Source organism: Physella acuta, unplaced genomic scaffold (genome assembly GCF_028476545.2).
Source record: "Physella acuta isolate Inbredline_101_S28 unplaced genomic scaffold, ASM2847654v3 ptg000620l, whole genome shotgun sequence".
Classification (NCBI taxonomy): domain Eukaryota; kingdom Metazoa; phylum Mollusca; class Gastropoda; family Physidae; genus Physella; species Physella acuta.
This window is the reverse complement of record NW_026732139.1, coordinates 237,584-251,896: the sequence shown is the minus strand read 5'-3', so window position 1 is coordinate 251,896 and position 14,313 is coordinate 237,584. Positions and strand designations below refer to the sequence as shown.

The 14,313-nt window shown below is 40.4% G+C and overlaps 1 protein-coding gene across 1 annotated transcript in view; it reads left to right on the top strand.

Annotated features, from left to right (window-relative positions):
* Positions 1 to 14,313, top strand: part of LOC131947996 (potassium voltage-gated channel subfamily KQT member 1) — a 50,117-nt gene that overhangs the window by 17,225 nt on the left and 18,579 nt on the right. The window contains exons 2-4 of the mRNA XM_059309438.1: positions 877 to 967; positions 2,232 to 2,358; positions 3,516 to 3,594. Coding sequence (XP_059165421.1) covers positions 877 to 967; positions 2,232 to 2,358; positions 3,516 to 3,594 — 297 coding nt within the window. The remainder of the gene's footprint in view (positions 1 to 876; positions 968 to 2,231; positions 2,359 to 3,515; positions 3,595 to 14,313) is intronic.

Sequence of the window (14,313 nt, the reverse complement as noted above, 5' to 3'; positions counted from 1 at the left end):
ACGTGACGTCATGATTCCGAAATTGTTTTTTTTTTTTTTTAAATCAAAAGAGAAAATGAAGTTAGATCAAATGTGGCTGAGATCAGTTGTACTAAAATGGGATCAGTGGACAATTGATCGTTTTTTTTAATGGTAGCTCTTAAACCTCCTCTAACATTTCTTTTTAAATACAAAAAGAATTTAATTTATACAATGAGTTAATGATATTCTATTGATTTTATATGGTTTTCCGAAAGGAACTAAATTTTGACAACTGAAGTGTAAAATATTTTTCTGAATTAATGGTATTTTAATCTGCATAATTTATAACTTGCATTAGTAAATCTGCCCTATATATCTCTAGATTTATGGTGGTTTTAATTAGCTTTATTTATATCTCCATATTTTTTATGGTGTTAATCTGACCTATTTAATTCCAGAGTTTCTTCCAGGCATCTCTTCGGGGGGGGGGGGGGAGGGGTGCTCCGCTCTCTCAAAGAAAGTCTACCCCCCCCCACCCGAACACAATGGAATTTATATAGAAATTGTTGTCCGCCCCCCCCCCCCCCACCACCCCGAAAATATCAAGTGACCCCCCTTCGCCGGAGAAAAAAGTCTGCAAGAAACACTGTTTATTTTTCCAGATTTATAATGGTTTTTAATCTGCATTATTTATATCACTTATTTTTAATCTGCCCTATATATATATGATGGTTTTAATATGTTTTATTTATATATCCAGATTTATTATGGTGTTAATCTGACCTGATTATTTATCCAGATATATAATGGTATTAACCTGCCTTATTTATATATCTAGATTTATAATGGTGTTAATCTGCATTATTTATATATCCAGATTTATAATGTGTTAATCTGCCCCATTTATATCCCCAGATTTATGATGGTGTTAATCTGCCTTATCTTCAGTGTCCTCTCAACGATAGAACAGTACACAGAATTCGCCATTGGGACATTAATGTATATGGTAAGTTGGGGATTATATATGGTATATAACATAATGTATATGGTAGGTTGGGGACTGTACTTCGTATATAACATAATGTAAGGTAGGTTTGCTATTATACTGGATATATTACATTGCACAACAATGGGATAGTTTTACCCACGCCTTACCCCGTTAATGTTTTATAACATTTTCAGGGATTGCTTGAGACCCCCCTCCCCGCCCACATTTGATATACCTATCTGCCTCAACAAACCTCCCACAAACACAAACTTTAAACCTTCCTTGTAATATAATATGCAGCATCCTTTACGTTTAACTTTTATTTATCGAGGCTAAAATACAATTTTCTTTTAAAAAAATTAAAATAAAAAATGTGTAACAGAAGAATCTTGTAAACTTTAACCACCACATTATATTCTAATTGAATATTCGCACGGAATATTCGAGATTCCGTTCTTGTTGTTTTGTTGGTTTTTTTTTTTTTTTTTTTTTTTTTTTTTTTTTTTTTTTGTTTAACATTTTAATGAAAATGGTCTTTTGTTTTTTTTAAGTCGACCTTAACCTAAACTGTTGACCAAAGTTAATTATTTCAGTGGTATTCCTTTCAGTGCTTGTCTCAGTTATTTTTTGTTTAGTTGTAAAATAGGTTATCAGTCTACGTTATGTCTAGTTTGTCTGTCTACTTTGTGTCTAGCTTGTCAGTCTACTTGAGTATATGGCTAGTCAGTAGTCGCTTGTCAGTCTACTTTAGTGTCTAGCTTGTCAGTCTACTTGAGTATATGGCTAGTCAGTCTACTTTAATATATGGCTAGTCAGTCTACGTTAGTATATGGCTTGTCAGTAGTCGCAATTGTGTCTTGCTTGTCAGTCTACGTTAGTATCAGTTTTGTCAGTCTACGTTAGTATAAGTCTTGTCAGTACCCTACTTTGTATCTAGCTTGTCAGTCGACGTTAGTATCTGGTTTGTGCCTAGATAGTCTTATCAACATGTCTTTGTTAGTATTACTGTTAGTGTGGTCAGTATGTCTCTTCTAATTTGATCATTATGTTAGTGTGGTCAGTATGTCTCTTCTAATTTGATCATTGTCGGTGTCTGATAGCCTGTTAGTGTAGTCGATGTCTGATAGCGTGTTAGCGTGTTTGTGTCTGTGTGTTAGTGTGTTAGTGTCTGTGTGTTAGTGTGTTAGTGTCTGTGTGTTAGTGTGTGATCTCATTACCCAGTCTAACACGTACAATAATGCTAACCCTAACCTCCCCCCCCCCCATACCCCTTGCTCCCCAGGAAATATTTTTGGTGTGTTTCTTTGGAATGGAGTACGTCATCCGTCTCTGGTCAGCTGGCTGTCGCAGCAAGTACATGGGCTTGAGGGGAAGGCTGCGGTTTGCTAGGAAACCTATCTCTATTATAGGTAAACTTTTGTGTCTATAGACACAACTTTATTATAAGTAATGTTTTGTGACTATAGACACAACTTTATGGTTTGCTAGGAAACCTATCTCTATTATAGGTAAACTTTTGTGTCTATAGACACAACTTTATTATAAGTAATGTTTTGTGACTATAGACACAACTTTATGGTTTGCTAGGAAACCTATCTCTATTATAGGTAAACTTTTGTGTCTATAGACACAACTTTATTATAAGTAATGTTTTGTGACTATAGACACAACTTTATGGTTTGCTAGGAAACCTGTCTCTATTATAGGTAAACTTTTGTGTCTATAGACACAACTTTATTATAAGTAATGTTTTGTGACTATAGACACAACTTTATGGTTTGCTAGGAAACCTATCTCTATTATAGGTAAACTTTTGTGTCTATAGACACAACTTTATTATAAGTAATGTTTTGTGACTATAGACACAACTTTATGGTTTGCTAGGAAACCTGTCTCTATTATAGGTAACCTATTGTGTCTATAGACACAATATTATTTTAGGTAATGTTTTGTGTCTATAGACACAATTTTATTGTAGGTAACCTTTTGTGTCTATAGACACAACTTTATTATAGGTAACGTTTTGTGTCTATAGACACAACTTTATTATAGGTAACTTTTTGTGTCTATAGACACAACTTTATTGTAGGTAATGTTTTGTATCTATAGACACAACTTGATGGTTGATTAATATTTTATATCCGTACATCATGATGGTGTTTATTTCTCTACAATTTGATACTCCTAAACACACGCTTAGCCAGGTATCTACAGAACTGGTCACGAAAAGCGTGTGGGTGATGATGAAGTAGAGTTGACCTGTCGCCACATACATTTGTCAGATGTTAGTGCCGCTAAAGCACGGATCCTAGGCTAGTGGTTGTGCTCATACAAGCTGATAACCGAACTCTCCAACCAACTAGCAACACTTACATGCTCTGCGTTTGCCCAGCAACGTCCTACAGAATCCAGCCAGGGATCCGAACTCGAGACTTTCAGCCTGGTACCAGCGCGTTCTACCCCCCACCAGCATCACTCCATATTATTATACGCCCAGCAGATAAGATAAGAATTACTTCCCCTCCCCTGCATTACGTCCCTTGTTTCTCTCTCTCTCTCTCCCCAGATTTGTTCGTTGTTGTTGCTTCCATTTGCGTTTTCAGCACGGGTCTGGAGGGCCAGGTGTTCGCTGCCTCTGCCATAAGGTACGTAACTCTGCCATAAGGTACGTAACTCTGCCATAAGGTACGTAACTCTGCCATAAGGTACGTAACTCTGCCATAAGGTACGTAACTCTGCCATAAGGTACGTAACTCGGCCATAAGGTACGTAACTCTGCCATAAGGTACGTAACTCGGCCATAAGGTACGTAACTCTGCCATAAGGTACGTAACTCTGCCATAAGGTACGTAACTCTGCCATAAGGTACGTAACTCTGCCATAAGGTACGTAACTCTGCCATAAGGTACGTAACTCTGCCATAAGGTGCGTAACTCTGCCATAAGGTACGTAACTCTGCCATAAGGTACGTAACTCTGCCATAAGGTACGTAACTCTGCCATAAGGTACGTAACTCTGCCATAAGGTACGTAACTCTGCCATAAGGTACGTAACTCGGCCATAAGGTACGTAACTCTGCCATAAGGTACGTAACCCCGGCATAAGGTACGTAACTTTGCCATAAGGTACGTAATTCGGCCATAAGGTACGTAACTCGGCCATAAGGTACGTAACCCTGCCATAAGGTACGTAACTCTGCCATAAGGTACGTAACTCTGCCAAGGTACGTAACTCTGCCATAAGGTACGTAACTCTGCCATAAGGTACGTAACTCTACCATAAGGTACGTAACTCTGCCATAAGGTACGTAACTCTGCCATAAGGTACGTAACTCTGCCATAAGGTACGTAACTCTGCCATAAGGTACGTAACTCCGGCATGACTTGAGAGATGATGTAAGTCAACTCCAGGATGATTTTTTAAAAAAAAACTTAGAAGTCAGCTGTAAGATAACTTTATAGGGGGGGGGGATTTTTCTTAGCAAAATCCGTGTTGTTAAAAGTTTTGTAACTAAACTTTATAAGCAAACGAGACATAAAACTGTACTGTTAAAGGCTTTAAGACTATGCTAAAATGTGTCTCGGTATGTTTAATCTATGTCGATATATATGTTGATCTATGTGTTGTTGTGTCTATATGTTACTTTATCATATTATCGATATATTAGCCAGTCAGGGACGGTGTTTGCTGTACTGTCGATATTTTACAGAGTGTGTCTATCAATCAATACACGTGTTTACAGCGAGAATGTAGAGAACACATTTTAAAATACTCTCCAACACATTTCCTCCATTTCTATTGAAAGAAAATACATTCCATAGCCTTTATCCAAACAAGAACAAACTAAAAGGCAGTTCTTGTTAGATTTTGGAGTTTTATCTCCTAGAAGAGTTGCTGTCCCCAGCTATCGAGCCTCATCTGCCCGGGGGTTCGAACTCGAGACTATTTAGCTTTACCAATTCAAATCACAGGTTATTACTGAACATTGACGATTGGGACAATGACAAATATGGCGACAAAAATTAATCCGAGACTTTAACCAGTCACTAACAAATTGATGAGCTTACTCGAGTGCTACATAGATCACACAGATCACACATTAAAGACTCATGGGCTTACTCGAGTGCTACACAGATCACACTAAAGACTCATGCACTTATTCGAGTGCTACATAGATCACACACTAAAGACTCATGTGCTTATTCGAGTGCTACATAGACCCCACACTAAAGACTCATGGGCTTATTTGAGTGCTACACAGATCACACACTAAAGACACAATGACCTACAGCAACTGAACAAAGCTTCAGTCTACTCTTTACACATGGGAGCATGCGCAATAGGTCAAAAGGTTACATCACAGTGTTAAAGAAATCTATGAGAAAGTTTTGTAAGCTTAATTAAGCCCCGTTAAAGTATATTCTACGGTCGCTCATTTATACGAGGAACATGTCTAGTGGGTAACTGAGAAGTAATGGGTACCTAAGGTCTAAATGGTACCTTAGATCTAGCGGGTACCTTAGGTCTAGTGGTTACCTTAGGTCTAGTGGGTACCTTAGGTCTAGTGTGTACCTTAGTTCTAGTGGGTACCTTAGGTCTAGTGGGTACCTTAGGTCTAGTGTGTACCTTAGTTCTAGTGGGTACCTTAGGTCTAGTGGGTACCTAAGGTCTAAATGGTACCTTAGATCTAGCGGGTACCTTAGGTCTAGTGGTTACCTTAGGTCTAGTGGGTACCTTAGGTCTAGTGTGTACCTTAGTTCTAGTGGGTACCTTAGGTCTAGCGGGTACCTTAGGTCTAGTGGGTACCTTAGGTCTAGCGGGTACCTTTGTTCTAGTGGGTACCTTAGGTCTAGTGGGTACCTTAGGTCTAGTGGGTACCTTAGGTCTAGTGGTTACCTTAGGTCTAGTGGGTACCTTAGGTCTACTGGGTACCTTATGTAGCGGGTACCTTGGGTCTAATGGGTACCTTGGTTCTACTGGAAACTTGTTTTGACGTAAGAAAGCCCGAGTAATTTTCGATAATATTTAACGCCTAGGGTTGTGGGGCTGGGGTGGTGTGACATCGTTCAAGGCCTGGACACATTATTAGATAATTATCGGATAATTAATTAGTTCATTACCAAAAACATGACTCATATAATCACTTAATAACATTCCTTATTGTTTTATTAATCCTGATTAGCTTTATATTACTTCAAAATAAATTAGTGTTTTTATCAGTTGCTTGTGATTTTGTAAATTAAATTGAGTTGAGATGTTCAGGAGTTAGGGCGTTTGAGAGTTAGGGGGGTTCGGGAGTTAGGGGGTTCGAGAGTTAGGGGGTTAGTGGTTCGGGAGTTAGGGAGTTAGGGCGTTGTGGATTTAGGGCGTTTGACAGTTTAGGTGTTCAGGAGTTAGGGGGTTCGAGAGTTAGGGGGTTCGGGAGATACGGGGTTTGGGAGTTAGGGCGTTTGAGAGTTAGGGGGTTCGAGATTTAGGGGGTTCTGGAATTAGAGGGTGCGGGAGTTAGGGGTTTGGGAGGTAAGAGGCTCGTCGCTCAAGTGAGGATAGACTGCTCACCTTAATGCAAACAGGAGCGCACAATGTCTAGAGTGGTAAAGGGGGGGGGGGAAGAGACCGGGGATCTTAAGTGTTTGGGAAAACTATGGGTTTCAAGTATTTGGGGGGGGGGGGAACCACCCTGGGTATTTGGGGGGGGGGAACCACCCTGGGTATTTGGGGGGGGGGGAACCACCCTGGGTATTTGGGGGGGGGGGGGAACCACCCTGGGTATTTGGGGGGGGGGGAACCACCCTGGGTAAGTATGTGAGGGTGGGGGAGGGTGGTGTGACAACGGCCGCGGGTTTAGTCTAGGCTGGTTGGTGTGAGACCGTGTCAGATTATAAATTGAATATAAAGTGAATTGTATCGCTTCATTGTTCGCTTCCGTTGCGTTATACATGGTGTGGTATGTCTTCATTGGTTATGCTATATACAGTGTATGTTATACTGGCCATTCTATACACTGCGTGTGTTTTAATTGGCCATGCTGTACATAGTGTAGCATATGACTTCATTGGCCAAGCTATACACAGCGTATGTTTCACTGGCCATACTATACATAGTGTATGCTTTAACTGGCCATGCTATACACAGTGTATGTTTTACTTGTCATGCTATACATAGTGCGTGTTTTACTGGCAATACTATAAATACTTTATGTTAAGTCTTAACTGGCCGTGTTTTAAGAAACTTGGACATGTTTAAATTATGCCAAGTCCAGGAGATTAGCTGACACGCTGCGACAAGTTTATTACGACAGACAAAGCCTCGAAAGGAGATGGAAGGAATTATGTAACACATTTGTTTAAGTAGCTATCACATGTGTAACACATTTGTTCAAGTAGCTATCACATGTGTAACACATTTGTTCAAGTAGCTATCACATTTGTAACACAATTATTTAAATAGCTATCACACCTGTATTGCATTTGTTCAAGTAGCTATAACATCTGTAACAAATCCAGTAATGTTCACGACAATATTTCAATGATCTAAGTAATGACCACGAGATAAGCAAATAGTTTAAGTAACTTTCCCATCAGTAACACAGTAGTTAAGCAGCTTTCACACGCCATACCCTGTACCAGGCCCTACCTACATACATGTCACTTTACTTACTGTTCTACCGACTCATTTTACAACGTAACTCCCTCAAAAACCTAAAACCCATTTGAAAAAGCGTACATAGTTTGTGAACATTATGGCTGCGGAATTTAGTTATCAATTTAATTACGATGCTGTCACCCCTAGAAGTAATCTAATTCGATCCATTTTTAACTCTGTTGCTAACAAATTGGAGTGAAATTTAGGATGTTTGAGCTAATTAAATTTACGACATTCTTTTTGAAAAATGTCACAATGACAAAAGGGGAGAGGGGGGAAGGAATTAGGAAGGGAAGCTACTCTAATCAGACACTACAAAATTTGGGTTAACTGTTCTTTATGTCGTGGGCCAAACTTGGAGGAATCTCCCTAAACCGAGTAGGATGGAAACATGGGATTGTGACCCAATGCACCATAACGTAAATGGTTCCGCGGGAATGATGATAATGATGATGATTCAGCTTTATAAAATTGCATCTCAATACTTCTAGATATCAGCCAGTATTTCTCTGTAACATTCATTTTTCATTGTTTGCTGAGAGAGACCCGATCAGTATTAATTTAAAAAAAAAAACACGTGCGTTTTTTTTTTTTTTTTTTTTTTTTTTGATTTTTTTTTGTGGTGGGGGGGTGGTCTGTTTAGCACTACAGATTTTTTTACCATAAAAAAAAAGCTTGGGAATTTAATATAATAAGAATATATGTTATAAAACTTGCACGTGCAGAGAACTTCAAAATATATTCTGAGGCCCCATTTGTGGACATCCGATTATAACTTTACTCTTCCTTTTCATTTTTTTAATTCATGACCTTTGAGAGAGTTTCGTTTAATGTTTTGCGCGTTTTCCATGCTAAAATAAATATAAATCTATATTAGTCCTCACGAGCCGGTGGTAAAAATAGTAACACAAAAGCGAACAAGGTGACGCCAAAAATTACACGTCTAGGAGAAGAAAAAAAATATTTAAACATCAATACTTTAGCGCGCGATTTCGATAATTCCCCCACATTTCTTTGCTTTTATTTTCGTGACGATGTAGTGACGACAAAAATTTGCTTTGTGGTTTTTTGTTGTTTTTTTTTTGTTTTTTTTTTGTTTGTTTTTTTGTTTCCCAAAATATAATGCAAAAAAATCGGATTTAGACAAAAGTGATGGAACAAAAAGAAAAACTCCCAGTTCAGTGTTATGATCATATATGTTTACAAAAATGTGAGGGAAAAAAACGTATTAAAATTTTTAAATTTAAAAATCCAGCTCTAATTATACAAAAAAGTGTAAAGTCTTTAACTAGAGTACCAGAAAGCTCGATGTATTTTTGGTTTACATGTGTGAATCCCCCACCCCCAGACGTATCTCTGTCTGAAATTCTAGCGCTAATCCCGAGCCCCACCGTCTGGCCACATACCCCTAATGCGTGAGATTACTGCGTCATACCCAATTCATTACGTAAGTGTAGAGGCTCCGGTAGCGTCACGGAGATGGGCGGTGGCTCTGGCTGGTCTTTACAAAAACCGCGACCAACACAATGTCACACAAACACAACTGTAGCTGAGCTGGGGGGGGGGGGAGGGGTCACAGTGGGTTTTGTTTCATGGTGTGTGTGGAGTGATGGGTTTTCTGGCTGATGAGTAGTTTGGTGGCTGAATTGGCTGTATGCTAGGTAGCCTGACAGATGAGAAGTTTAGTGGCTGAATAGGCTGTGTGCTGGGTAGGATGTAAGCAGTCTGGCTAATGGGTAGTGTGGTGTCTGGGTAGTCTTGCTGCTAAATGGTTTGGCTGATGAATAGGCTGTATGCTGGGTAGGTTGTGAACAGTCTGGCTGATGGGTAGTCTAGTTTCTGTGTAGTCTAGTTTCTGAGTAGTCTAGTGGCTGGGTAGTCTAGTGGCTGGGTGGTGTAGTTTCTGGATAGTCTAGTTTTTGTGTAGTCTAGTTTCTGTGTAGTCTAGCTTCTGAGTAGTCTAGTGGCTGGATAGTCTAACGATTGGGTAGTCCGACTCTTTCAGTGAGTTTTGACTACTCAAATGAAAACTCAAAACTGAACTCAAAGAGTTGAACTCCTGATCATTCTTTATCAAATGTACTTTAATTATAAGGGTAATTTTATTTATTTTAAACACCAGGAAATCCAACACATCCCACATTACATTTAAATATGAAACCAATAGCACTGTTAAGACATGGGGTGTTTCATCGAGTGATAAAGTGGGAGGGGGGAGGGGAAACATGAGGGTGAGGTAGGGAGCGGTTGGAATCCAGGCCAGTGATCAGTTCTTGTGGATGAGTGAGCAGAGATATCTTTAAATGTGACAGCTCACGCGTAACGCGGTGGGGAGCAAAAATTGAATTAAAATTCAAATAATAAATACAGCTGCACTGTTGGAAGTGGGCTTTGGGATAGGTTAGGGTTGCCAGGGGGGGGGGGCTGTCTATATGGGGTGGTAGGAGGGTTGTGTACATGGAGTAGTTGAGGTTGTCTATATGGAGAGGTTGCGGGGTTGTCTATATGGAGTGGTAGAGGGTTGTCTGTACGAAGGTGTTGTCTATATGAAGTGGTTAAAGTTACCTTTATGAAGGGGTTATCTATAACAAGTTGTTGGGAGTTCTCTTTTTTGAGGGGTTGTCTATATTAAGCGTTTGGGGGTTGCCTTTATGATAGGGTTGTCTATATGACTATTTGAATAGGTCGTTTTCTTGTGTACATTGAGTAGTTGTTGTGGTTGCCTGCGTGAATGGTCTCTTAACTTACATTGGTTGATTTTTGCTTTAATAAATACAACTCTCTCTACGATCAGTTATGCTAATACATTTGTGTTTTAAAACTACATTGCGCAAATCGTTTCGAATTACGGAGAAGAAGCTAGACAAAATCCTGTGTTTTAAAAAAAAAGGTCCTAATACCAGATGAAAGAGGCTAAATCCGCATAAACAACGGCTCGGACTGTTTAAATTCTCAAATATTGATCCCACAATTTTTCCTGAATGGTGGGATTTAGTTTCCATCGTAATTTAGCCTTTTCCGTCGAGTTATGGAACTTCGTTTATGAAAGGTGTCCGTTATTACCTCCCCTTAACTAACTCGACCGGTTTTGTTTTCCTTTTAAGTCTGGGCTAAAATATCCGGTGCATTTAAAAGTATCACATTCAGGCTGGGCTTTGTTCTTTGTTATTTGAAACGTTTTCTCCGCTTTCGTTTCTTTGTTGTCTGACTTGGTCAAAACAGACCTAAAGACTCACCACACCAGCTCTCGTGTCCTCGCCTCATTAAATATCCATCACCCCTACAACATTGGACTAGCCCAGTCGTAATGAAGCCTTCTTCAAGAGGTTTCCACGTCATGGATGAAACCACTTGGGTTTAAGAGGGTGGTGGAGGTAAACAACTACTAGTTAGATTGAGATGATTTCAAACCAAACATGTTTGTTTGTATCATATATTACTAAAACTCATATAGACAGGTGTACATAGTAACAAAAATAAGCAGCCAGCTCATCATATCAGATATGTCAATAGGCCTATATAAACTGCCACTTATGCCAGCCAGCATATTACATCTACCAGCTTTGAAGACGACATGAGCAAGCCATTGACGATGGACAGCTATAAAAGTCCGCAAGCTAAAGAAATCAGCCAACTATAAAGATCAGCTAGCTAAAGACATCAACGAGCCATAAGGTCAGTCAGCTAAATCTATGAGCCAGCTAAATCTACGAGCCAGCCATAAAGGACAGTCATCTAAAGACATCAACCAGCCATAAGGTCAACCAGCTAAAGACATCAACCAGCCATAAATGTCAACCAGCTAAATGTATGAGCCAGCAAATGTCGAATGTCTTTGATGCTGTTTGATATTCCATCCTGTCCTGAAACCAGACTTGCCGGCAATTTTCCTTTGGTGTTCGAGAATCTAAAGTTAATTGCCGGTATTATTCTCTATCTCTGGTTACGTTGGGTGTAATCATACCCATGGAAACCTTCTGGTGAGAACCCGTCTCACCTTTATCCCACATCACCATGGAAACCTTCTAGTAAGAACCTGTCTCACCTTTATACCATATCATCACCATGGAAACCGTCCAGTAAGAACCTGTCTCACCTTTATACTACATCACCATGGAAACCTTCTAGTAAGAACCTGTCTCACCTTTATACCATATCATCACCATGGAAACCGTCCAGCAAGAACCTGTCTCACCTTTATACCATATCATCACCATGGAAACCTTCTGGTGAGAACCCGTCTCACCTTTATACCACATCACCATGGAAACAACCTTCTAGTAAGAACCTGTCTCACCTTTATACTACATCACCATGGAAACCTTCTGGTGAGAAACTGTCTCACCTTTATACTACATCACCATGGAAACCTTTTGGTGAGAAACTGTCTCACCTTTATACCACATCACCATGGAAACCTTCTAGTAAGAACCTGTCTCACCTTTATACCATATCATCACCATGGAAACCGTCCAGCAAGAACCTGTCTCACCTTTATACCATATCATCACCATGGAAACCTTCTAGTAAGAACCTGTCTCACCTTTATACTACATCACCATGGAAACCTTCTGGTGAGAAACTGTCTCACCTTTATACCACATCACCATGGAAACCTTCTAGTAAGAACCTGTCTCACCTTTATACCATATCATCACCATGGAAACCGTCCAGCAAGAACCTGTCTCACCTTTATACCATATCATCACCATGGAAACCGTCCAGCAAGAACCTGTCTCACCTTTATACCATATCATCACCATGGAAACCTTCTGGTGAGAACCCGTCTCACCTTTATACCACATCACCATGGAAACAACCTTCTAGTAAGAACCTGTCTCACCTTTATACTACATCACCATGGAAACCTTTTGGTGAGAAACTGTCTCACCTTTATACCACATCACCATGGAAACCGTCCAGTAAGAACCTGTCTCACCTTTATACCATATCATCACCATGGAAACCGTCCAGTAAGAACCTGTCTCACCTTTATACCATATCATCACCATGGAAACCTTTTGGTGAGACCAGTCTCACCTTTATATCACATCACCATGGAAACCTTCTAGTAAGAACCTGTCTCACCTTTAAACCACATCACCATGGAAACCTTCTGGTAAGAACCCATCTCACTTTTATACCACATCACCATGGAAACAACCTTCGGGTAAGAGCCCGATCCTCCATGTCACGATTACCTAGCGCCATCTCAGCACCCATCAAGCTGCTTGTATAACCGGGGCCGGATGAAATATGGAGCAGCTCTCTGAGTGAATTATTTATTGCCCTCGACATTACCGGCTGATTTTGTTAACTCGGCTCGCTACAAGAAGATGTGGAGTAGTTACCAAGTGGTGTAATGATTGGGTGGGTTGAGTAACGGGGTTTTGATTAGGTGGTTGGGTGTGTGGGCAGGGGAGTTGGGTTGCGTTATGATGGTGTAAGAGGTCTGTTGATTAAATTGTTTGGGGTGAGGGGATGGGGTAGTTCCGGGTGGATTGTGAGAGCACAGCTTTAGAAATTTTCCCGGTTTTATTTATTGTGTGATTGGATTATTTTAATTACAATGAAACCATTTGTCATGCAGTGAAGCCACAGTGTAAGCTTTGTTGAGTAATTGTTTTTAAATTTTCAAATGCGTGGGTTTTAAAACATTAGGTTTAATTTTTTTATTTTTATTTTGAGAATAATCTATACTGTTTGAAAAGCTTAATTCCGAAAGTTTTCTGCGTGCATGAGATTAAATAAATTCAGGGTCTTGAAAGTAAAAAACGTACCCAAATACAAAGTCGATGGCTAAAACTACGCGTCTAAAATTGTTTGAATAGAAATTTTGAACCATGCTAACAACCGTCTCGCGTGGACAACCCAATAGCTGTCACAACCACCAACCCAACAATTGTCATAACCACCAACCCAACAACTGTCACAACCACCAACCCAACAACTGCCACAACCACCAACCCAACAACTGTCACAACCACCAACCCAACAACTGCCACAACCACCAACCCAACTGCCACAACCACCAACCCAACAACTGTCACAACCACCAACCCAACAACAGTCACAACCACCAACCCAACAAATGTCACAACCACCAACCCAACTGTCACAACCACCAACCCAACAACTGCCACAACCACCAACCCAACAAATGTTACAACCACCAACCCAACTGTCACAACCACCAACCCAACTGTCACAACCACCAACCCAACAACTGTCTCAACCACCAACCCAACAACTGTCTCAACCACCAACCCAACAACTGTCTCAACCACCAACCCAACAACTGTCTCAACCACCAACCCAACAACTGTCTCAACCACCAACCCAACAACCGTCTCAACCACCAACCCAACAACTGTCACAACCACCAACCCAACAGCCGTCACAACCACCAACCCAACAACCGTCACAACCACCAACCCAACAACCGTCACAACCACCAACCCAACAACCGTCACAACCACCAACCCAACAAATGTCACAACCACCAACCCAACTGTCACAACCACCAACCCAACAACTGCCACAACCACCAACCCAACAAATGTTACAACCACCAACCCAACTGTCACAACCACCAACCCAACTGTCACAACCACCAACCCAACAACTGTCTCAACCACCAACCCAACAACTGTCTCAACCACCAACCCAACAACTGTCTCAACCACCAACCCAACAACTGTCTCAACCACCAACCCAAC